The following is a 25,617-nucleotide window of genomic DNA, read 5'->3' as shown; positions in this document are numbered from 1 at the left end:
CTTGCAAGTAATTCCATTTAAGTTATCTTAACATTTCTTCCATTCCTCCTGGTACTCCTCCTCCTTCTGGTCACAGACTCTTCCGGTCAGATCAGCTAGCTCCCAAAAGTCCATCATCTTCATCTGCCACTGACTACTTTTCCTTTTACATCCTGTACAGCCCTGTACATCTCACCCCCTCCTGCGCACCTGCCCTGCTGGAGGAGACAGAAATCGGGATGTTACAGGCAGGTTAATCGTGCCCCCCAGCCAGCTGCCTCCCTTCCTCATTCCTTTCTAGCAACCCTGCGGGCGGGAACAGTTTTCTCTCCACCATTGCACCTGGCATGGGCCTGCAAGGAGTTCTCTGTAGCAGAGGAGAAGCAGGAAGCCAGATTCTAGGCCTAGTGATCAGATGGGAGCAGGGCCTAGCAGTGAGGCAGAGCTGGTGGGGCAGAGTGGAGGGGTGGGGTGCCCTGCCTTTTACCCACCAACCCCAATTCCACTTTGTGGATATGGAGAAGTGCGGTTACTCAGGAGTAAAAGGGATTCTAGTTTCACAAGTTCCACAGGCCCAAGTTGGGGAGGCAGTAGGGACAGACTAAAGGTCGTGGTTCGGTGCTAGAGCATCTGTTTTTCAGCGATAAGGCCCTGAGTTCAGTCCTCTGCATCTCCAGGTGAGGCTTGGAGTGATTCCCAGCCTGACACCCTGGACAGTTGCTGCCAGTCAATGTTGACATTCACTGAGCTAGATCAGCCAATGGTCTGAACTGATAATGAGGCCTGTTCCCATATTCCTATTTAAGTCAGCATCGCCACCCATAAAAAACAGGTTTGTTTCATGTGTATGTCATGAAATTCTACTCAGTATTGATCCAGAGCAGAACTCCAGTGTATAGTTAGCAGGGTAAAACTTAAACATGTTGCAGGATTCCCAAAAAAACAGACTAGCGGCAATTATATTTCATCCAACAGAGCTTGACTGCTACTGAAAGCAAATGAGCATAATGGTCACAAATCCAATACATTCAGGATTGGCCCTGTCCATAAGAAATCCACTTACAGCAGACTTAACTTAAACTTACAATAACTTATAAAACTAAACCTTAATCCTATATACAGAACACCACACCAGAAAGAAGAGAGATGGAAAGAGAAAGTCTGGGGTCTGGGATTGCCACCATGGAAGGGCAAGGGAGAAACGGCGGTGGGGGTAGATATTATTGGCGAAGGATTTTGCGATGCGGTGATGCTTGAATCCCTTCCAATCTACGCCCCATCCCAAGGGACATGGGTAGGGTGAGCAGGGATTACCCACCTCCATCACTGGTGCTGTGAGCAATAAAATGTGATAAAATAAATGACAATAAAAGCAATTTTCAATCCAATATAAATTTATTTATATTGGGATTTAAAAACAAACAAACAAACAAAAAAACACTTAATATTTATTTCATTTCATTTGTGAAAATTTTCCCCAAAGCAGGTTTTTAAAAATCAAGTACAATGGCATCTAACATTTCCCTTCGTGCAGCTCCCTTGAAATGCAGTGGAAGCCATTCCTAGGGCGAAGATGTCCTCTTTCTGTCGTTGCTCACAGATTTCGTTACAGTTCTTCCGCTCCATCCATCGAAGCCCGCTCTTGCGCCTTGAGGACTAGAAAGATGCTTTTGCGAAGACGGCGCTCAGGCTTCCAACGCTGCCCTGGGCCGATTCCTGCGCCCCTGGGGCAACTGGCAAGAGGAAGGCGTGATACCCTGGCCCAAGCCAGATGGTCCCATGGCACCGGGGCGCCGACCTGAACGCGCGCTTTCTGCCCGGGCGTGCCTTTGGGATTCAACCCTGCTGCCCTTTGCAGGGGAGGCTGGGCGATGATGGCTGCGAACAGCTGGCCAGGAAAGGGTGTTCTCTGGGAGCTAAGTGGAACCAGATGTTGGGTGGAATCCTTTTGGCAACTCCGGCTGCCTGGCGGGGGGCCAGGAATTCAGCGTGGGGGGCTGGAGAGGGGAGCCAGCGCACAGTCTCCCAGGGAGCCCGCGCCTAACACTTCGCGCTCTGCACGCAGCCGGGATCGGGGCGCGATTGGAGAAGGCAAGAGAGAGTGCCGGGGGGTGCCAGGCGGCTGCCAGCGTGGTGAGTGACGGGATGTGGGGTTTGGGGGTGGGGAGGGAGAAGGGGCTGGAGGAAGAAGGAGAAGGCCCGGGCCTGAAAGAGAGAGAGAGAGCGCCAGAGGAAAACATCCCTGCGCACTCTCCCAAAGTTGGTGATCCCATCCTGGGGAGAGCCCAGATTCATTGCCGTGGGAGGTGCCAGGCAGGCCCCCTCTCACTGTGCCAAGCCAAAGATGTTTGAGGAGGGGGAGAGAGACCTGATGCTTCCTTTGAACTAAGTGAAAAGTTTCAAGGTGCCTTCTTACATCGGAGACAATGTAGGATCTCGGCTTCTCCAGGGATCACTTTGCTTGCCCCCACCCCCGGCACCCTGTGCCCCTCTCTCGCTGGGTGAAGGTGGCGGCTCCGTCTAGGCTTGTTTTGCCCTCCTGAATTGCTTCTGAAGTTTTTCTCCGCCCAGGGCCAGCCAGCCTTCCAGGACTGTCCAGCCCAGCTTCGGAAACCACAGAGTTTCTTGGGGGGGTACGGAGAGAAAAGCTGAAGGGCTCTGTGGCAGTTGCACATGTGAAAAAGTCCAAAATGTCTCTGGCGTGCTCTCTGCTCAGCTGGTGGGGAAGGTTGGCCTCTGATCTATAGCCTGTGCTAACCAATGTCTTACCCATACTATATATATATATATTTAAAGCGATGCCTCCTTAACAGCCAGGGCTTTCCTCAAATAAACCTGGGAACTGTAGTTTTCTAAGAGAGTTGTTAAGAGGCTCCTGTGCCCGTCACGGAGCTTCAATTCCCAGCTGTGGTGTACCTCACCGTAACTATGCCGGTGCAAAACAGTGTTAGGTCCAGATTAGGTCGTCATATTTAGAATTAGAATTAAATAAGAAAGTTTGCTGTCAGTGGTGCTTGGTAACATTCGACTTGGTAGGGCTGCAGTTTTAAACCCTGCTGTTTTCATCACAATAGGAGGACTTCATATAGCACTTATTTAGAAATGTGTTCCACATGTATATTAAGATCAGCTTCCTCAAAAATAGAGAACACTGCAAGTGGGGCAGAAGAGATAATATAGCAAATCAAAATTGTATTGATTGCTTTTAAAACTGCATTTCTTTTCAAACTGATTTCTTTTATTCCTCCCCCCCCCCCAAAAAAAAAGAATATATGATTCAGTAACTGGGCCAGCATCTTGGGAAAAGAGAAAGGTTGATGTACAACAGACATTGGGGAGTTATACACCATTTATGAATTGCATGTAGGAACAATTCCTTACATTTTGCTGAAACGGAGTGGAGAGGGGGCTTAGCCCACATTCTCTGCCAGGTGTTGTCCTCTGTGTCCCAACCCATGTCTTGGCTCCATGCTAATCTTAAACCAAGCTGCTTATTCGGTTCCTGTTTCAGTGAAAGTTTACATAACCCAGAAACCAAACCCTTCGAGTTTTTAGAAGTGGATATAATTTAAGCTCTCAAAATTGGTCGACTTATGGGTCGCAGTGCATTTTCATTGAGCTGTTGTTTAAAAATGCAAACATTTGATGCCATGACAACCGTGGGATAGAGGTAGGCCTCAGTTTCTTCTCCATTTCCATCTTCATTGTGGGTTTGCTATTTTTTTATAAAAATCACAGAGACAGTAAAGTCTCCTAACCCTCCACTCACCCAGATCAAATGTGTGGTTCTGGAAGTCAAAGGAGTTAGAGGAAGATTCTGGACAAGGATTCCAAGCCACCAGTACCAACACTGATACGTCACTTGTAAGAGCCTATTATGAAAGTGAGTTTTATTCTTGAGATCGGATGATAAAAACAAGAATGCACTAAAGGGAATGCCATTTACCTGCTCAGATTTTTGGGGTGTCCACGACTTAGTACCACCCTCATTAATCAAAGAGAGGATATGTCTCAGCTGGCTAGCCAAATAATATAGCTGTAAATTAGGTAAATCCCATCCACCCTCTAACCAAACAATAAACCATTCCCCCCACCCCGATTCTCAGAGATTTTTCATCAAAGGGAAATGGATTAATGTTTTTCTGCCAAATCCTAAACTGAGTAGAGGGAATTGATGTATTGAATTACTCCTACACATCCATTGCCAGAACACTAAACACACGAAAGCTTTTGAAATGTGAGGAACACTTGTTTCTAGTCGCATGCGGTTTTCCTCACTGCAAAAATCAGTTTTATTTTTTTCATTATCCAAAAGATTTCCTTTTCTAAATTAAAAGAACAAAGTATTCCAACCAACGAAAATGATTGTTTCATTTGATCCAGCATGGCTCCGTCCTGAAAATGTGAAGTAATAATCTGTTTATGTGCACCAGAGCAATTACAGTGTCTTTTTGCTTGTGCACAATGTCCACCTTTTTCTCTCGCTCCTGACTTCTAGGGCACCCTCGCCGTCTTCCCCCTGCCCGCAATGTCCCATATGAATCTCTTTGCTCTTTGTCTCCCACCTGCTGACCTGAGCTTTGCAAAAAAGCAAAGCTCTTCGGACTTCAGCTCTTATTTTGAGGGGTGAGTGAGTCACCGTTCTCACCAGGGTGGAGTTGGCACTGGGTGAGGAAGAGGCTTCCTGGGCACCAGGAAAAGTCCTGCACCCATGGGTGCCATCTCGGTGACCCCAGCTAGGCGCATTTGTCCCAGACAAATGTGCAGCCTTTGACTTGACGGTGGTGGAAAGTCGCTCGCCCTCTGTCCTCATTTGCCCCCAAGGAGACTCCTTCTGGTGACCTGGAACTCCCAGGGCCTCGTCTCTTTCTTGGCACCCATGGAGGTGCCCTATTCAAACATCGGCACCCCTGCTTTCCTCCGAGAGGCTGGCTGTCGCCTCATCCACTCTTCCTGCGAGACCCAGAGGATGCTTGATGATGGGGTTTAGCCATCCCCGAGGCAAAACTCAGCGAGTTGGCTGTATTTTAGGTATATATACATTAGCCCAAACAAGGGTTATATTTAGCACTGCCTGGAGACCATTTCTGCCTTGAAGCAACATTCAACACACGGGGCCCTTTCATCACCTGAAAGAGGTGCATTCCTGCAATAACAAGCCAAGACCCAGACCTGCATTTATTCCTAACTACTCCTTTGATACTGACTCAATTCTAGTGCTCAGGGGACGGTGCAATTGCAAGTGGGGAGGAGAGCTGTTCTTGCCCTCGGATCCTGTTTGCAGGGGGTGGGCATGTGATTGGCCCCTGTGCTGGGCGAGATACTGGTGTCTTAGTTATATGTTTTTAGGTGCCAGGCAAAAAACGTTCCTCCTAATTGGCCAGGCCTTTGGCTGATTAATATTTGACAGCCTTTTAAATGTGTTTGTGGGAGGGGGGTATTGCTATGTTGTTTTAACTGTTTATTTGTTGCTTTTTCCTTGTATTTTTATTTTTGAGATATTTTGATGAAGGGTGGTATATCAGTCAATCAATCAATGATGGCTCCTCTTCTTTATGCTAGGTTCCCCATCACCTCTCTGATGGAATGTTATCTCTGCCTTGCCAGGTTTTGTTCTGTTTTTAATGAAAGGCTGGAGGAGGAGGAGGAGGAGGCAGAGCTGGATTGGAGTCAGGGACTGGCAGGGAGTCAGGGGCCTGATCCGAGTCAGGGAGGTGACATGCCCGATATCTGCAACATGAAAAGGGACAAACCTTTTGGTCTACGGTTTTTAAAGCAATCAATACAATTTTGAACTGCTATGTTATTCCTCCTGCCCACCTTGCAGTGCTATCTATTTTTGAGGAAGCTGATCTTAGAGTATATAATAAAAAGCTAGCTGTTCTGTTTGGGATGGCACAATGGCTCGTTTCTGGAGAGATCCAAATGGAGCCAATACTTCTTTTTGGTATTCTGAAGTTTGGGAACTTCATTTAGAAAAGTTGACCAACAAACTATGAATTTCCAGAGGGAAAATGCGAAAAGGATAGATTTTCAGGGGTTTGGTTTGATTTTATTAAATATATCATGGTCTGTTACCTCCCTCTGCTTGTTATCAATGGATTGGGTTGAGTAAAAAATATATTTTTCCTCTTTTAAGATTAATCCCACCCATGACAGCAGTGGGTTTTATTTTATTTTACCTTTAAAAGTATACCCAGCCTTTTATTCTCTGGTACCAGCCTGATGTGTCTTTTTCTTGCTGTCGTTGTGGTTAGCTCAATAAAGAAACAAAACAAAATAGAGGAGTTTTCTGCTCCAATTCCAGTGAAATAATAAAGAAGGGTGAGCATGAGAGGGCCTTGCCATTGTCCTTCTACTGTTAGTAGCACCTGAACTGCAAATTTGGGAGCCCATATTTCATGCTAGGGTGCTGCTAGGCAGGGGATTAATATTTCAAATGGGTCTGTCAGTTATCGCAAACAGACCGTTGGCAACAGGTGATTTTTTTAATTAAAAAAGGTTCTGGATTTTCCACAAAAATAGTAAATTTGAATTAAACGGGGGAGGGAATTAGAGTGGCGCTTGTGGGTTAAACCACAGAGCCTAGGACTTGCCAATCAGAAGGTCGGCGGTTCGAATCCCCGCGACGGGGTGAGCTCCTGTTGCTCGATCCCTGCTCCTGCCAACCTAGCAGTTCAAAAGCACCTCAAAGTGCAAGTAGATAAATAGGTACCGCTCCGGCGGGAAGGTAAACGGCGTTTCCATGCGCTGCTCTGGTTTGCCAGAAGCGGCTTACTCATGATGGCCACATGACCCGGAAGCTGTACGCCGGCTCCCTCGGCCAATAAAGCAAGATGAACACCACAACCCCAGAGTCGGCCATGACTGGACCTAATGGTCAGGGGTCCCTTTACCTTTTATGTTGATGCCAACGCAGTCATGTGGGCACTGCGAACAGCTTGCATGAATGAGGAGAGCACCACTCCTGCAATAAACACCCCTCTGGAAGCAACCCTAGTCGCAGCCATCCTTGCTTCTACAGTAAGATATATTGGATTTCTGTTTTAAATCGCAGTGATCATTTCTAAATTGTTGCCCACGCATATAAAATGTTGATCTGCAGATTCTGAAGCTAAGTCTGGATCAGGAAGCTTGTTCTTCTAATCCCTGGGGGCTGGGAGCTCCCTGTACTTACTTTTCTGGGGTACTTCACTGGAAGCTGCAGGGGGGATTACAGTGGACTTTGCATCATACACTGGCTGATGCGGTATAGTGGCTAAGAGACTAGCTCATGGCTTGTCTGGAGAGAGGACATTCTCCCTAGCCACACCCCCTCTCTGCAGGCCACACCCCTCACTGCCACTGCTTTGCACCCTCCTTTAGTTCCGACCCCCCCTTTCCCCTAGCTCAGGGGTCTGCAACCTTTAAGACAAAAAGAGCCACTTGGACCTGTTTCCGAAGAAAAAAAAACTGGGAGCCGCAAAACTCGTCATTATAAAAATAACTTTTTTGTCACTTTTTTATTATTTCTTTGTTTGACCCCTCAGAATTACTCCTCCTCATAGAAATAAACATTAAATTAACAAGTTACCTTTTTGTGTGTGTGTGTTCTTCACTCCCCTTCAAAACAGTGACCAGCGTACATGCCCCTTACAATGTAGCGGGCGGGCGGGAAGGTGATGTCGGGACGGTGTGTGACTAACGCACGCACCGCCCCCATGCGACGTCACAGCCAGTATAGCGCCCACCACAGTGGGGAGTGTCGGGGCACACAATGTGCCTCCTCCCCTTGCTAGTATCCGCCCCGGAGCCGCGGCAAAGGTGTAAAAGAGCCACATGCGGCTCTGGAGCCGCGGGTTGCAGACCCCTGCCCTAGCTGGAATATACCGTAATTTTCTGTGTATAACACGCCTCCATGTATAAGACACCCCCTACTTTGGGGGACTCCAAATTATGAAAATATTACTATCCGTGTATAAGAAGACCCCCCCATTTTTAACATTCTTTTAAAGTAAAAAAAAACTAGTCTTATACACGGAAAAGTACGGTAAATTCTGCCCCTGCCTTTTGCTTGCATTGAAGGAAGGAGAGAGAGAGAGAGGTCTGTGTGCAGAAACTGGTCTTTTGCAGCCCTCTCTGGCACTGCATGCAAAGCAGGATCGTTTCCTTTAAAATCTCGTATTTCAATTTCCCCCCTTTTCTCCTCTACCTTATGAACAGCTCCTGAGAACTCAGAAGCCTGCCTATCCCCAACTTGGGTACAAGCACCTTGAGTTGCCACCTGGGCATAATATCCACCCATTCTTCTTCTTTTCAGTCCTGCTCAGCCCTGTAAAGGTTTTCTCTTGGGGAGAGATGAGCTCTGCACATGCACAGAGGCTCTTAGTGTCTCAGTACTATGGAGAGCAGCCAAAAAGCAGCCTCCCTTTTGGGACATAGAAAGGCGGTCACTTGGCACCCCACTTTGCGTCTTGCCTACCATTCGGGCAAATAACTGCTGCGTGCTGTCACTGCCCTTAACCTCTAACCGGCCTCCTTTCCCCCAGGCAGAACAATGAGGTCTGTTTCATGTCTCCTCTTGGCAACGCTTCTGAGAGCTGCAGTTTCACAGGAACTGGAGGAACCCGACACTTACACGGTAAATGGCCTGGGCCTCCCACCATGCCGGAGTGGATGCTGTAGGGCAGGGGGGGTTCCAGCTGCAACACAGGCATGCAGACATACACACAGAGGTGCGCCCAGGAGGTGGTTCTTAATGCTGCTCAGCTTCGATGCAAGAGATGCATCCTCATCTGGGGTGGAGCATGACAGGGGCTAGAGAGCCAGCATGGCAGTGAAAGAGGTGGACTAGGAGAACAGGGGGAACCTGAGTTCAAATCCCCACTTGGCCGTGAAGCTCACTGCATCATCTGCCACAGACTTTATCTCTCACCATGGCGTAACTCATAGGGCTGTTATTTGGGTAATATGGAGGGAGGATGCTACCTTGAGCATCTTGGAGGAAAGGCGGGCTACCAATGTCACATGTCACAGTGTGGAGTGCTTCTGTTTATAGGGTGCCAGCTGCCAAGCCAGCCATGCCTCCTTGCAGGATACTCCCATTCCATTGCCCTCCTACCCCCAACAGAGTTCCCATAAACCCTCAATAGTCAGTAAGCATTCCATGCTATCTGGGTATCTGGACTGCTTTGGAGCCCCGTCATTCCAACCCTTTCTGGTTTTTGTTTTCTAAATACAGTGGTACCTCGGGTTACAGACACTTCAGGTTACAGACTCCACTAACCCAGAAATAGTACGTCAGGTTAAGAACTTTGCTTCAGGATGAGAACAGAAATCATGCTCCGGCGGAGCGGCAGCAGTGGGAGGCCCCATTAGCTAAAGTAGTACCTCAGGTTAGGGACGTGGGTGGCGTTGTGGGTTAAACCACAGAGCCTAGGACTTGCCGATAAGGTGGTCAGCGGTTTGAATCCCCGTGACGGGGTGAGCTCCAGTTACTCGGTCCCTGCTCCTGCCAACATAGCAGTTTGAAAGCACGTCAAAGTGCAAGTAGATAAATAGGTACCATTCCGGCAGGAAGGTAAATAGCATTTCTGTGCGCTGCTCTGGTTCGCCAGAAGTGGCTTAGTCATGTTGGCCACATGACCGGAAGCTGTACACCGGCTCCCTCAGCCAATAAAGCGAGATGAGCGCCGCAACCCCAGAGTCGGCCATGACTGGACCTAATGGTCAGGGGTCCCTTTACCTTTACCTTTTACCTCAGGTTAAGAACAGTTTCAGGTTAAGAACAGACCTCCGGAATGAATTAAGTTCTTAACCCGAGGTACCACTGTATGTTTTTGTAGTTCTGCAAACCTTGGAGTCTGCCCCCCTCCTCCAGCCTGCTGGTCCCTCCCTCTTGGGTGTGGGTGGGGATGATGTGGCTGCATAATGACTACACACTAGGAGCCCTTATTAGTGTATAGGATGATATAACAATTTGGTGCAAATGAAGATGGCCCAACAGTCTCATAGAAGGGGGGCCTGTACCCCCCTCCACCAAACTATTTTGGGGGCACAGGACTGGGGTGCACAAAACTCTGGATATACAGTAATGCCTCTGAGCAAGCGTAGGCCGGAAAATAGAAAGGCGCTCCTGCCCCTTTAATAGTGCACTCCTTGACATGCCCTGTTCTACACTACTATTAAAGGGGCAGGAGCTCCACCCTATTTTGCCTTAGCAGTGGTGATGGTGGTTTCTAGGTCAGTGTTGTTTCTGGGTTAGAGCTGCACACATGCCAGGCCTTAGCCCCAGAATACATTTTCGATATGTTCTGTAATACGTTGGCTCTTAATGGCCACTAAATATTCATGGGTAGACCAAAAAGGAAGAGGACTTGCAAGACAGAAGATGGTGTTTTAAGCAGGACTGAGCGTCCTTCACCGGTTGTCTTGCGGTGTGGCAAAGGGGATGGTAGTCCCCAAGTCGGGGGCCTGATTGATATCTTTAACTCATTCCTATATGTCCTCCCTCTGCCCTAGGAATGCACTGACGGCTACCAGTGGGATGCGGAGAGTCAACATTGCAAAGGTACAGCCTGGCATTCCAGATAGCCATCTTGTTGAGGACAGGAATGGGGAAATTGGACAGTTTGGGTTTCTTTTGGTTCCTTAATCTTTCCATTTTAAGGTTTTGTGTTTTTTTAAAAAAGAAAACTCCTCTTGAAAATTTGTGCACATGCGTGAGGTCAAACTGTGGACCGAAATGCGTGTATTAGTATAAACGCACATGAAAATTGTTATAGTTTGCCTTCATACATGTTGTTTTCCCAGTTATCGTAATTTTTTTGCATGCTTTTCTCACTTTGGTGCACAATTTCCCCACCAAACATTTTCCCATGTTTTTGTGTGTGTTCCTTGGTTGAAGAACCACATTTTTAAACAAGGGGGGTGGGGACTGCGAATCTTGAGGGACAGTTTGGTTTCGGTTTGCATATTGGCTTAGGAAGTGCAAGTACAGTGGTGTCCGCATTAACATGTGAGCAGAGCAAATCTCTTCCTCGTACCTGGTTGGGGGAATAATACGCATTGTGGGAGGAAGGCTGTAGGTCAACCTGGGGTGAGCCTCCCATCCTCTTGGGTGTCTTTGTTGGCATCCTAGTGCCTAGAGACCAAGGATGGGGAACCTTGGGCCCAGGGACCAAATGTGGCCCTGCAGCACTCTCTTGGCTGGCCCTTGGGTCTCTCCCCAGCCACACCCCCTAACTGCCCAGGCTCCCCACCTTTCTTGAGTGTTTTTCTCTGGCCATAATGTGTCCTTGCATGCTGACGAAAACCTCTTTCTGGCCTGGGTGGAAGCTAGAGAGAGTCTGTAGAAACCAGCCTACAGGCAAAATTTACATCTGTAGCCCTGCCCCTTTTTACCTCTGTCCAACCACTGCTGTCCTGCGGCCCTCAGGAGATTGCCCAGAAGGGAATGTGGCCCTCAGGCTGTGGCACAGGCTGGGTAAGCAGCAGTGTTAAAAGCTCAGATACATCAGCCAGGCACCAAATGGCTCCTTAAACCAAGGTTTCAATCACCAAAACAGAATGTCTAAAGTCTTATAAAGTCTTATTTTTCAAAAGATGGATTGACTGTGATTGATTAACATCTGGCTGGTTCAGATGACAGCCTTAAGCCTCGGTTAAGAACTTTGAGAACTTAAAGAAGAAAAGTCCCTTGATCCAAAGACAGTCAACATATATATTGGCCTCTTCCGACTTCTTTTTTTTAACAGCGACTGCACAGTCGCTGCTCTGGCTGCACAGAGAAAGTATTTGGGTTCCTGGAATTCATTCCAATTGTGCAGATAAAATATAAGTGTTAGAATTCTACAGTATGTGGGATTAGTGTGTGAATACAGTCCAGAACCAAGATCTTAGATGATGGAGATGTCATGCGCCATCCTGGCACCCAGGCATCCTCACTTGGTCGCAAGTGGTTGGAAGCTAGGTGCAAAAGGCGCCTGGCTAATTTCAAACACTGGTTCCTAAGTGGTGACAGTGGCAAGGAGTTCAGGCATCGCTGGGGTTGTCTTGGCCTAAGGCCTCCACTGAACGTGGAAACAGCGTTGGCTAGGATGTCTCCCACAGCGAGCTGGAACTGACAAGAAGAAGGAGGGAGCCTGGGTGCCTACCTCCCCCCCCGTCTCCCCCTTATCCTGCCCCCACCTGATTCTGCTTCCTTCCTCTTCCTCCCACGCCACCCGCCTGCCAGATGTGAACGAGTGCGAGACCATCCCCCATGCCTGCAAAGGAGAGATGAAGTGCATCAACCATTATGGGGGGTACCTGTGCCTCCCCCGCTCGGCCTCTGTGATCAACGACGTGAACTCCGAAAGGGCCCCTCCTCCCAGTCCCCCCAGGCACAGGCCCCCCCAGCAGGCCCAGTACTTCGTACAGAACAACTGCCCCCAGGGCTACGAGCCGGACAGACAAGGATCCTGCATGGGTAAGTAGGGCGACAGCAGCAACCCGGAGGGCGAGGGAAGAGGGAGATCTCAGGGCACTGGGGATGTTTAGCCTGGAGGAGAGGAGACTTGAGAGGGGGGGACATGATAGCCATTAGATAGATAGATAGATAGATAGATAGATAGATAGATAGATATCTGAAGGGCTGTTGTCCCATGGAAGATGGAGCAAGCTTGTTTTCCGCTCCTCCAGTGAGTAAGACCCAAACTAACTGATTCAAAATAAAAGAACGGCGATTCCGACTAAACATTAGGAGGGACTTTCCAGTGGTAAATGCTGTTTGACAGTGGAACGGACACTCTCAGAAGGTGGTGGAGGTTTTTAATCAGTGGTTGGATTCTTCTTAAGGGACGCGGGTGGCGCTGTGGGTTAAACCACAGAGCCTAGGACTTGCCGATCAGAAGGTCGGCGGTTTAATCCCCGCGACGGGGTGAGCTCCCGTTGCTCGATCCCAGCTCCTGCCAGCCTAACAGTCTGAAAGCACGTCAAAGTGCAAGTAGATAAATAGGTACCGCTCCGGCGGGAAGGTAAACGGCGTTTCCGTGCACTGCTCTGGTTCGCCAGAAGCGGCGTAGTCATGCTGGCCACATGACCCGGAAGCTGTATGCCGGCTCCCTCGGCCAAGAAAGCAAGATGAGCGCCGCAACCCCAGAGTCGGCCATGACTGGACCTAATGCTCAGGGGTCTCTTTACCCTTTACCTATACCTGGATTCTTCTTCTTTCTTTGGCAATCACTCATAGCCAAGTAAGATTGTCTTCCATAAACACGGTTTTAACAGTGAGTCCGTAAGTGACTGTGGAGGCCAATTCTGGATCCACATGTCCTTCCACAGTGCGGACATTGGTTTCTGGGCAGGAGTTGATCACGGTGTGGATTTGCCAAGCGTGCCTTCCTCTTGGAACGTTTCTCCCTTGCGTCCTGAGTTCGAGTGTCTTCAAAGCCCATGACACCTTTGGTAAAGGCTGTTCTCCAACTGGAGCGCTTGCAAGCCAGTGCTTCCCAGTTGTCGGTGTTTGTACTACATTTTTTAAGATTTGCCTTGAGACAGTCTTTAAACCTCTTTCATTGACCACCAGCATTACGCTTTCCATTTTTAAGTGGTGGGCTTTCCTTCCTTGGAGGTTTTTAATCAGAGGTTGGATAGGGCCACCTGTCAAGGGTGCTTTAGTTGCGATTCCTTCATTGCACGGGGTTGGGCTAGATATCCCTTGGGAGAATTCCTTCTGACTTTACAATCTATGCAGACTGGGGCTCTTTGGGCAGGAAAAAGATGATGTGCAACTTAATTTGAAGTTATTGCAGTGATTCGGCCTATATCTGACATGCATTTTAAAAAAATGAGCCAGGAGGGGCTGGGTGTTTCTTGGGTGCTGTAGCGTCTTTGGTGAATGGAATGATAATGATAATGATAATGATAATGATAATGATAATGATAATGATAATGATAATGATAATAATGATAATAATGATAATAATAATAATAATAATAATTTTATTATTTATTATTTATACCCCGCCCATCTGGCTGGGTTTCCCCAGTCACTCTGGGTGGCTTCCAACCGAATATTAAAAACAATACAGCGTCAGACATTAAAAACTTCCCTAAACAGGGCCGCCTTCAGTTGTCTTTTAAAAGTAAAATAGTTGTTTATTGCCTTGACATCTGCTGGCAGGGTGTTCCACGGGGCAGGTGCCACGACCAAGAAGGCCCTCTGCCTAGTTCCCTGTAACCTTACTTCTCCTAGCGAGGGAACCGCCAGAAGGCCCTCGGCGCTGGACCTCAGTGTCCGGGCTGGATGATGGGGGTGCACTTTGATTCCAGGAAGTGCAAGCAGAGTGGCTGGGCACCCCCTGTCTCTCAACCTCCTTCCTCTGTGTTTGTCTGTCTCTTATGGGGAGCCTGCCCCTTCTCTCCCTCTCCCTCTCCCCTTGCTGCCATGCTGGAGCCCCAGCTGTGTTTTTCTTCTTGTCCCATTCAGATGTGGATGAATGTGAATATGATTCGCACGACTGCCAGCCGAGCCAGCAATGCATCAACACGCCTGGGGGCTTCCATTGCCAGTGTCCGGACGGCTATCGGAAGATCGGCACAGAGTGTGTGGGTCAGTGTGCCTGAGGACTGTGCCCATGGGGTGGTCCTCAGTTTCTGCCGGGGCTCCATGCAATGCAATGGGGCTCTGAAAGGAATGGGACATGTGGGTTCGCAACAAAATATTGCAGCGCAGAGGGCCGGCCAGCCTCTTCCTGTATATTCCATTTCATTCCCTCTGCCCCTGTCTTGTTTTTCATTCCCCCTTGGCACCAGCACTCATGGGGCATTCCAAAGCCATTCAGCCTGTGAAATATACTCGAGAGTCGAGAGTGGATTTCATGCTCTTTATTCAGCTCATAGTGGTGAGGAGGAATGGAAGTTCCCCCAGAATGTCTGCTTTATATACATTATTTACACAATGAGCCCCACGTGATTGGCTAATTCCGGGATTCTCCTGTAGGCCAATCAGGTTGCAGATTCACTTCCACCTGGAGCTGGATTGGGTGGCTCCTGTGGACCAATCAGACTGCTGCGTTCTGGATCCTATTGTTTTAGGACCAATCAGACTGCTGCATTCTGAATCCTATTGTTCTAGGACCAATCAGACTGCTGCCTTTTGGATCCTATTCAACTCAGTACATAACAGCCTGCTCACTCCTCATCCCTTGAGTTTCTCCCGGCCGAAAATGATTTCTTGCAGTTCTTCTGGGTAGGGACTCTGTTCATGCTCAGAGGCACAGCAGGGAGGTGGCGGGAGGGGGGCCAGAGCCGCTGAGGATTCCCTCTCCTTTCTCCCACTTGCAGACATTGACGAATGCCGCTATCGCTATTGCCAGCACCGCTGCGTCAACTCCCCAGGCTCGTTTTCCTGCCAGTGCGAACCCGGGTTCCAGCTGGCCAGCAACAACCGCTCATGTGTTGGTAAGCAGGGAATGTCCTTGTCCTGCCCTGGTCCCTCTCAGGTCTTCGATGCCCTGGTAGAGATGGCCACTTACCCTATTGGAGAGCTGCCGTTCCTTGCAAATCCTGCCAAATGCTGTGGAGGGAAAGAACACAAGCTTCATGTTCAGAAGGTCCCCTGTTCAAAGGACCACGAAGCACATGATGGGCAAGACCCTTCCGTGCTTAAGACCCCGGGGAGCCGCTGCCAGTCAGAGCAGGTGGTATTGGGCTAGGTGGACTGTTAGCTTGATCTGAGCTGTGGTTCGGCAGTCAAAGATCTGCTTTGCATTCAGAAGGTTCAATACCTGGGACATCTTCAGGTAGGACTGGGAGACACTCTTGTTTGAAACTCTGGCGTGCTGCTGCCAGTCGATGTAGAAAACACTGATCTAGATGGACAAAGAGCCTGATTCTGTATAAGGCAGTTCTCTACATTCCAAGGATTAAGGCCTTTGTTCACTGGCAGAAGGATGAGTTCAATCTCCAGTTTCTTCAGTTAGAAAGGATAAGGTCCCAGCTGATGGGAATGACCTCTCTCTCCCTGGGACGTTGAGAGCTGCTGCCAGTCAGAGTAGACAGTATAAGGGTTGGATGGACACATTGCCTGTCCTGGTAGAAGGCATCTTCCCTGTGTTCCTAAGAGGAAACGGCAGAGGCAAAGGAGGGAATGAATGTGAATGCATGTGGCTATAGGTAAAGGTAAAGGGACCCCTGACCATTAGGTCCAGTCGTGGCCGATTCTGGGGTTGCGGCACTCATCTCGCTTTAGTGGCCGAGGGAGCCGGCGTACAGCTTCCGGGTCATGGGGCCAGCGTGACTAAGCTGCTTCTGGCGAACCGCCGACCTTCTGATCGGCAAGTCCTAGGCTCTGTGGTTTAACCCACAGCGCCACCCGCGTCCCAACTACTTAATTTTAGTTACAGTCAGGCTAAGGATCCAGTAGTAGATAGGTAGCCGTGTTGGTCTGCCATAGTCAAAATAAAAAAATTCCTTCCAGTAGCACCTTAAAGACCAACTAAGTTAGTTCTTGGTATGAGCTTTTGTGTATCTGATGTGTATCTGAAGAAGTGTGCATGCACACGAAAGCTCATACCAAGAACTAACTTAGTTGGTCTTTAAGGTGCTACTGGAAGGAATTTTTTTATTCAGGCTAAGGAGTTAAGCAAGGCTGGAGGATCGTATTAGGTCCACTAGAACTCCCCATTTCACCTGCTGGATCGTTTTGACCAAGCTCTGCTTACCTGCTCAGGTAAAGATGAAGCAGGGCTGGAAGAAAACAAATTGCTTTACATGGAATCCAGCTTTCCATTTAGCTCAGTATTGTCTGCACTGACTGGCAGCAGCTCTCCAGAATTTCAAGCAAGGCTTTCTTGCTCCCCCATCCCGCTCTACTTGGAGACACTGCAGGGGATTGAAACACAGAACCATAGAATCACAGAATTGTAGAGTTGGAAGGGACCTCCAAGGGTCATTTAGTCTGACCCCTTGCCATGCAGAAATTGTAGCTCAAGAAGCCCTGGCAGGTGGCCACCCAACCTCTGCTTAAAAACAAGGACGGAGATCCCACCACCTTCTGAGGTCACAGAACAATAGATACACAAAGTTGGAAGGGGCCCCCAAATGTCATCTAGTCCACCCCCCCAAAATACTGGACCTTCTGCATGCAAAGCAGTTGTTCTACCCCCTAGCTACCCCTCTTCCCCATGAAGGGTCTTTGCAGGCAATCGCCATGGATTGCATCACTTTGCAAGCACCTGCAGTCAGCCAAAGGCTTCTCAGAAAAGCTGGATGTTTAGGAAGGATTTGAAGGAGGCAGTGTGCTGGGAGCAAGTTGCAGGACTGAGGGGTAAAAAGGGGAGTGAAGGAGACAGCCTGGAAACCCTTGAAGGGAACAGGAGGCCTCCTGATAGCTTGGGGCTTGCTTGTCGACAAGCCGTAAGAGGAAAACGCTTATCCCAGGGGTAAGGTGTGTGTTCCCTGTATGCCCCATAAATGCATAAACTGCCGCCAGCCATTTCCACCTGGCAATGGCATCTCAACCCCGCTTAAGCTTTTGCAACCTCTCCTCCAGATGTAAACGAGTGCGAGATGGGAGCCCCCTGCAAACAGCGTTGCTTCAACACGTACGGTACGTTCATCTGCCGCTGCAACCAGGGCTATGAGCTCGACCAGGACGGCTTCACCTGCAATGGTAGGTGGCTCTGTCTCCGCCCCATTTCTCCGCCCCCTTCTTCCTAGCTCCGCCTCTGCCCCTTCTGCTCCAGGGTTCTCCAACCTTGGGTTCCATGGATGTTGTTGGACTACAACTCCCATCATCCACAGCCGTCTTAGATCTTAGCCTTCTAATGGCATGAAACCCAAAGTTGGCACAGGGAGGATTCCCAAATCCTGAGACTTGACACACTGCCCGGTTATGGAAGAGCAGATAAGGAAGAGAGCAACAAGGAAGCAGCAGAGATCCTTGCTTTTGGGGATAATTCAGACTGAAACTCCCAGGTGTCAGAAAATGTTATTTATGCACGCCACGACTGCGGCCCGTGTTTTGTTAGCCCCAAAATGGAAAACGAGCGAGGTCCCAACTGAAGAAGAACGGCAACTTAAGTTGACAGATTATATGCAGCTTGCAGACTTAACATATAGAATAAGAGAACAAGAAGAACATATGTTTAGAGAAGATTGGAAAATGTTTATTGAATATATGGGAAGTAACTGTGTACAGCTGAAAACGCTGGCAGCATTAAGATAAATTCAACAGTGTAAAGAAGTTTTGACGGAGGCAATAATGGAATACTGATTGGTATAGTTTTTGTAAAATATGCAGGGATTTATGATATGTAAAATGAACCATTGAAAGAGAAGAAGGGAAGTCATTGAGATCTTAAAGATGTAAAAACGAATACTTTAAATTGTAAAACAGAAAATTTAATAAAAATTGTGTGTGTGTATACATATACAGTGGATGCTTGGATTGCGAACGTGATCCGTGCGGAATGCACGTTCACAACCCACAGCGTTTGCAACCCGCAGCGGCGCGTCTGTGCACATGCGGGTTGTGATTCGGCGCTTCTGTGCATTCACGACTGCTGAAACCTGGAAGGAACCTGTTCCGGTACTTCCGGGTTTCGGCGGTCCATAACCCAAAAAAACACAACCTGAAGGTATGACTGTATACAGTGGTACCTCGGGTTACATATGCTTCAGGTTACAGACTCCGCTAACCCAGAGATAGTACATCGGGTTAAGAACTTTGCTTCAGGATGAGAACAGAAATCGTGCTCCGGCGGCGCAGCGGCAGCTGGAGGCCCCATTAGCTAACGTGGTGCTTCAGGTTAAGAACAGTTTCAGGTTAAGAACGGACCTCTGGAACGAATTAAGTTCTTAAACTGAGGTACCACTGTATATGTATTTATGTATATGTACACACACACACACACACACACACACACACAAAATTTTTATTAAATTTTCTGTGTGTGTGTGTGTGTGTGTGTGTGTGTGTGTGTGTGTGTATCTGTGTGTGTGTGTGTGTGCATTAGCAGCAGAAATCCTGAAAGCAAAAACAAGCCCAGTGACTCCAGAACCTGTCCTAAATCTTCTCCCTCCTTCCCAGACATTGACGAGTGTAGCTATTCCACCTACCTGTGCCAATTCCAGTGTGTCAATGAGCCGGGACACTTCTCTTGCGCCTGCCCCCAGGGCTACCAGCAGCTGAGCACACGCCTTTGCCAAGGTAAGTGTGGGGCAGGCATAGCTGCCTCGGGATGGGGGTGGGGACACCCTCTGACGCCTGAGCAGTTGTATATAGAATCCTAAGTTGTTTGTGCGAGGATGTTAGACACAGGTCAGGCCCCTTGTGTGCCTTTAGCTAGGGGTGCCACTCGATTGAAAACATGTTAACTGATAAACAGGTCATGTTTTCCACGGTGGCTCCCCACTAGTGGAATGATTTCCCTAGAGAAACATGCCTGGTGCCATCTTATTTATTTATTTACTCCCTCTCCTCCTTCCCCTCTACAACCCTAGACATTAACGAGTGTGAGACGGGAGCCTTCGAATGCACAGAGTCCCAGAATTGCATCAACTTTCACGGTGGGTACCGCTGCGTGGAGAAGAACAGCTGCCAGGAGCCATATGTGCAAGTCTCTGAAAAGTGAGTCTGGGCAGGTCAGGATGGGGGGCTGGGGAGGGGAATGAGAGAGAAAGACCACCCTGGACCTGAACGATAGCAAAATCAACGTGTATTTCTGTAGCAAGTCCTGGGAAACAGCCCTTGCTTGTATACTTCAAAGGGAAGAAGTATTATGTATGATACTTCTTTTAAAAAACAAACCACTATTGGTTTTGAAAGTGAAATGAAGCCTCCAGAGGCAGTCTACCAGATGTATAGGTGAAATTACAAGGCTAGGCTATTGGCCTCATACCATAAATAGGAGATCAGGGTTAGCGTCACCACCTGGACGCAACTGAGGGGATTCTTCTGTACTCTGCTTTCTTAGGAACAAAGCAGGATTCCTTATTTGCACAAATGGAGCCTGCGACAAAAAGTTGCAGCGGCATGGAGTGCCCCCCCCCCGTGTGGCATAGCCTCCATCACAGCCAATAGCCATTGAAACCCTCTGTGAATTGGGCTGATGCTCTTTTAAAGCCTTCCAAGTTGGTGGCCATCACTGCCCGTGGAGCAAGTTCCACAGTTTGGTGATGTGCTGTGTGAAGGACTTGCTTTGGTCTCTCCTGAATCTTTCGACATTCAGCTCTCCTGGAGGTCCACAAGTGTTCTGAGAGGAGGAAAATGTTTCTCTATCTGCTTTCTCCATGCCATGCATAAAACTTCCACCGTGTCAACTCTTACTCGCCGTTTCTCTAAAGTCAGAAATGCTGCAACCTTTTGCTCTTGGCAGAGTCGCTCTTTCCCCTTCACCATTCTGTTTTCACTTTTCTGAACCATTCCCAACAGTAGCTCAGTCAGTAAGAGCATGAGACTCTTAATCTCAGGGCTGTGGGTTCAAGTCCCAATGTTGGGCGAAAGATTCCTGCATTGCAGGGAGTTGGACTGGATGTCTACAATTCTGTGGCACTGCCAGTTCAAACCCCATGCAGGTATATGTGAAATGAATATTTTTTGCCCTGCCGTGTGTGACCTTACACTTGGCTTACACTGAATTGTGCTTGTCGTTTCACCGCCCATTCACTTAGCTTGGAGAGGTGCTTTTGGAGCTCTTCACAATCTCTCTCTGTTTTGACAACCCTGAACAATTCAGTTCCTTTGGCAAGCTTGGCCACCTCACTGTCCTCCACCCACCCTCCCATAACCCAATTTTTTCCCGCTGTAGCCGCTGCCTCTGCCCAGCCACGAACCCGCTCTGCCGCGATAATCCGTCCTCCATCGTCCACCGATACATGAGTATCACGGCTGACCGAACTGTGCCCTCTGACATATTCCAGATCCAGGCCACAAGCGTCTACCCTGGCGCCTATAACACCTTCCAGATCCGCTCGGGCAACGAACAAGGAGAGTTCTATATCCGGGTGAGTCCCGCTTCCCAGCAGCAGCCAATCGGAGCGGCCCCTGCCCACAGCTGCAATCTTAACCGTTGATCTGTTATTACATATATATTCCAACATATCCCTTGTGCAGTAAGCCAGCAACTTCACACACCTCTCTCTGTCCAGGGAAACAAGAGGGAAGATCAGAATTCATGGGCATATTCCACCCAAGGAGGGTTTGGATCACAGTTTGTAAGGGATGTGGTCAACGAAAGAGTCCGAAGGGACAGATAGAAGTGCCATTGAAATTCCACTCAGTATTGATCCAGAGTAGATTCCAATGTATAGTTAGCAGAGTAAAAACTTAAGCTTGTTGCAGGATTCCCCCAAAATAGACCAGCAGCAATTGTATTTCATTCAGCAGAGTTTTACTGCTACTGAAGGCAAATGAGCATAATGGTCACAAATCCAATACATTCAGGATTGGCACTGTTCATAAGAAATCCAGTTGCAGCAGACTTAGCTTAAACTTACAATAAGTCTAAAAGCTTAACACTAAGCATACCATGCAGAGAACACAACACCAGAAGGACACCTATTTTTATAGTCAGCATGACCTTGACAGAAGAGATAAGAGAACCAGTTTAAGCCAGCTGTACTCAGCTTCTCTGAAGGAATAACCCAAACATCATGCTTATTTCTTTCACACAGAAAAGCTTCCAGAACCCTTTTGAATTAAGTCCAATAGGAAAGATCTCTGCACATCAGATCAATGCTTTCTGTACCTAGAAATGCAAACTGACGACAAGTGCCATTTTGCCCCTGGGCCTGAGATCCCCAACCTCTTCCCTGGACCCTATACAGTGGTGCCTCGCAAGACGAAATTAATCTGTTCCGCGAGTCTCTTCGTCTTGCGGTTTTTTCGTCTTGCGAGCACGGCTATTAGCGGCTTAGCGGCTATTAGCGCCTTAGCGGCTATTAACGGCTTAGCGGCTTTAAGAAAAAGGAAACAAACTCGCAAGACGTTTCGTCTTGCGAAGCAAGCCCATAGGGAAATTCGTCTTGCGGAACGACTCAAAAAACGGAAAACTCTTTCGTCTAGCGAGTTTTTCGTCTTGCGAGGCATTCGTCTTGCGGGGCACCAGTGTATGTGGAAAGGCAATGTCTGTTTCAAAAAACTCGCAGCTTGAACAGCTACCAGGCCCATCTCGAACAGACTAGGCCCTGGCCTGGCATTCTCCCTCCCTCTCCCCCAAGGCTCAACCTCCTTTTATCCCCCACAGCAAATCAACAACATAAGCGCCATGCTGGTCTTGGCCCGGCCAGTGACAGGGCCCCATGAATTTGTCCTGGATTTGGAGATGGTCACCATGAACACCCTGATGAGCTACCGTTCCAGCTCGGTGTTGCGGCTCACCGTCTTTGTGGGAGCCTATTCGTTCTAGCCAAGCAGCAGCACTTCCCCTTGCCTGGCTGAGGAGGGGAGGGGTAAGTCTGGCTTTTGGAGTGGGCAAATGAACCTTCATCCTAGGAATGGGGAGGGGGGAGAAAGAGAGCTGACCCATGGGTGGGTAAATAATGAAATAATTGGCTGGACCCCTAGATTAAAAAATGCAGGGCTTTACACACACTCTAGCGGGAGAGAGCCACCAGCAGAGTTTAGAAGAGTCTCAAAATTAAGTGGGAGTATAGCATGGGAATAATGGGCTGTTAGACCCTTTCATATATCCTGTTCAGTTTGCCAGCAACCCTTCTCTTTACCCCTCTGGCAATGAACAGACCGCACACTGCTAAGTAAGTTTAAAATGCTTTCCTTACAAAATCCAAAGGTCTGATTCATGTGTTGTTCCATGCAATAGCAAGGAACACACATGTAGAATACTGTTGGGTACAAAATGCAGAAGATAGTTTCAAGCATGCGGTCTGAGCTTGGAGTACATCTTTCCTGGTTGGTTACATGGCACGAAGAGAGTGAGGAAAGGAAGAGAAGCTTCACTTCTTCCCTCATTGGAGGTGAGGGTGTGTGGCTTAAGTGAGTCTAGGAACCCAGCTCTCTGGTTTTAACCTTTTCCTGCACTAACACCCTGCCTGAAAACCTGTAGAGCTGCTGCTTGAAAGCACTCTTCATAATATTTCAGAGATTCCAGATGTGAGCCAGTAATAGCAAGGAAATTCTGTGCTTTCAAGTTCAGCTCACAGCAGCTACCAGTTCTTATGGGGGCGGGGCATCCTAGGTCCCCCACCCCTGAGATCTTCTATATTGCAGTGCATGGTTACACTCTCTTCTTCCTCTCTCCATTGCAGAAACATCTGCTGGGTTGGGCTGTGTAAGAGAGGAACCGAGAGGCAAGAAGCCACGACCCTAGCGGCCAGGGAAGGGATCTGTCATGGCCTTTTGCATCTTCCCCGACCCCCAAGAAGCACCCATCATCACAACTGGATGAAGAGGGACCAGAGCTGCGACTGGGGGCCCAGAGCTGCGGCTTCAAAGACGAGCGCCACCCCCCCTCCAGAACCGCCCTTTGAGCCACCACCCTGCCCAGCAGTGGAACTCGTGCCCCCTTCTCCCACTGCCCCCTGCATCTCAGAGCACAGAGGGGCCTCCAGAACCTCGCAGCAAGGCTCCGTGTTTGTTTTCTGCTTAACAGAGTGAGGGAGAGAAAGACAAAACAAAAATTAGTAAAATGATTTTTTATGTGTGTGGAAAGGAAATGATTCAAATGTGTGTCTGGATGCTTCCCAAATGGACCAAGCGCTCCAGAATCTTTGGGGAATAAGCCTTGTCCGTTTCAGTCTCTTCAAGGCTCCCCAGCAGGTAGGAAGGCTTTCCCAGCCAGACACCCATCCTAGATGCTAGAGCCGGTCTAACCCCACCTCCAAAAGGATATTGTACTGCTAGGAAAAGTTGGAGCAGCTCCCATACGAGGAAAGGCTAGAACATTCTGGGCTTCTTAGCTTAGAAGAAAGGTGAGTAATTGGAGACACGATACTTAACGCCTGGTGTTCGGCAAGTGAATAGGGAGATGTTTTTTCTCCTTCTCTCTGATACTAGAACCCAATGGGGGGGGGGTCATCCAGGGAAGGTGAATGTTGCAAGAATTAGGACAGACAAAAGGCCGTCCTTCGCAATGGCCATACAGTGGTACCTCGGGTTAATAACTTAATTCGTTCTGGAGGACCGTTCTTAACCTGAAACTGTTCTTAACCTGAGGTACCACTTTAGCTAATGGGGCCTCCCACTGCCGCCACGCGATTTCTGTTCTCATCCTGAGGTAAAGTTCTTAACCCGAGGTACTATTTCTGGGTTAGCGGAGTCTGTAACCTGAAGCGTCTGTAACCCGAGGTACCACCGTAGTTAAACGATGGAATTTGCCTACACAAGTAGTAGTGATGGCCACTAACTTTTTTTAAAAAAAGGGGGGGGGGGTCAGAGAAATTCACGGAGGACAAGACTGTATTGTCGCTCCAAGATCAGAAGGCAGCATTTCTCACAAGCAGGAGAGAGCGCTACTGAACAAGTCCTCGCAGCCGAAGAGCTATAACTGGAACCTCAATCGTACCAACTTAGCTGCGATTCCTTCATTGCAGGGGGTTGAACTATAGATCACCCTTGGGGAACCTCTCACCCTTAACGTTCCGTGACTCTCAAGGCGCCGTGAATTTTCAGCAGGGACCACACATTCCATACAGTTAAGTGCCGAGAAACCAGGCGAAATGCGAATGTGCGCACCTGTTGCGCTCAGGTCCCAATTGTGGGCTTTCCCCAGAGACGTTTAGTTGGCCATTGTGAGAACAGGATGCTGGACTATTGCTTTGTCCTGCAGTCAGACTCTTATGGAGCCGCATTCCCACCAAAAAGGGCAGGGGTGGATTTGAACCAGGAGCAGGGGACCTGTAGCCCTCCTGATGCTGTTGGACTTCCAGCTTCTGCCCTGCTGGACCACTGGCTATGCTGGCTGTGGATGGTGGCAACCCAAGAACATCTGGATGGGCCACAGCTGTTGGGAAGGACCGCAGCTGAAGGATGGAGCATCTGTTTTGTAGGCCCTCTGGTTCCATCACCAGCATCTCCAGGCAGGGCAGGGAGCGTCCCCAGTCTGAGACCCTGGAGAATCGCCACCACTAAGAAAGTTGGGGTTCCCCTCTCCTGATCTGAAGCAAGGGCCCATCAGCACAGCTTTGCAGCTCTGAAGGGGGCAGGCCAGGTGACCCAGGCTGAGAAGCCCCAAAGGTAAGGCAGCACAAAGGTGAAATAGCCAAGAGCTTGACCTGGCATGTATTTGGCTCAAATCTCCCTTTGGCCACAGACTCACCAGGTGGGAGCCTCACATGAGGCGTTTGGTGAAGAGGCCAACAGCGAAGCAGCGTTTACACAAACATGCCTTGCTTGTGCTTTATGGGCACTGAGGCTCGGGCGAAGTGACGCTCCTGTTATTTTTGCATTTTATAGTTGAAATTTGTACTTGTAAACTGTCCCAAGGAATTCTGTGAGTGGACAGTATTCTGTCAACACTGGAAATGAAGGAATAGCTGCCGGGAGTGTAATTGGGAGGGGAAGATTACAGTGGGATAAGGACTTTTCCAAGGCTTTTGCACCCTGCTGAACCTGCCCCCGACCTCCAAAACACAATTTTATTTTCCTTAGGGAAGTACGCAAGTCTTGTTAATATTTTCCTTGTAAGAGAAGACAAGAACACTGGTGAATCAGGC

The 25,617-nt window shown here is 48.7% G+C and overlaps 1 protein-coding gene across 4 annotated transcripts; it reads left to right on the top strand.

Moving 5' to 3' along the window:
- Nucleotides 1-206: 206 nt before the first annotated feature.
- On the top strand, nt 207-23,622 carry EFEMP2 (EGF containing fibulin extracellular matrix protein 2). Of its 4 annotated transcripts, none has more exons than XM_083477952.1 (12): nt 207-231; nt 8,512-8,599; nt 10,480-10,528; nt 12,194-12,427; nt 14,429-14,551; nt 15,286-15,402; nt 17,495-17,614; nt 19,034-19,153; nt 19,447-19,573; nt 20,754-20,949; nt 22,191-22,395; nt 23,212-23,622. In XM_083477952.1, exons 2-11 carry the CDS (start codon nt 8,516-8,518, stop codon nt 22,350-22,352), a joined length of 1,332 nt encoding a protein of 443 aa, XP_083334078.1. In that variant the 5' UTR covers nt 207-231; nt 8,512-8,515; the 3' UTR covers nt 22,353-22,395; nt 23,212-23,622. The 4 variants fall into 4 exon arrangements, with proteins under 4 accessions (XP_083334078.1, XP_083334075.1, XP_083334076.1 ...); XM_083477949.1 differs by lacking the exon at nt 207-231 and adding an exon at nt 1,501-2,112 and having other exon boundaries at nt 8,508-8,599; XM_083477950.1 differs by lacking the exon at nt 207-231 and adding an exon at nt 1,952-2,112.
- The last annotated feature ends 1,995 nt before the right edge of the window (nt 23,623-25,617 follow it).

This window comes from Podarcis liolepis (genome assembly GCF_965112155.1).
Source record: "Podarcis liolepis genome assembly, chromosome: 15".
In the NCBI taxonomy this organism is placed as follows: Eukaryota; Metazoa; Chordata; class Lepidosauria; order Squamata; family Lacertidae; genus Podarcis; species Podarcis liolepis.
This window is presented reverse-complemented; position numbering and strand designations above follow the sequence as displayed.

Coding starts and splice junctions, on each gene's coding strand:
- EFEMP2 (XM_083477949.1), top strand. CDS start 1,851: ATGATGGCTGCGAACAGCTGGCCAGGAAAGGGTGTTCTCTGGGAGCTA. Junction 2,113..8,507: donor GCCAGGCGGCTGCCAGCGTG/GTGAGTGACGGG, acceptor CCTTTCCCCCAG/GCAGAACAATGAGGTCTGTT. Junction 15,403..17,494: donor CAACAACCGCTCATGTGTTG/GTAAGCAGGGAA, acceptor CCTCTCCTCCAG/ATGTAAACGAGTGCGAGATG.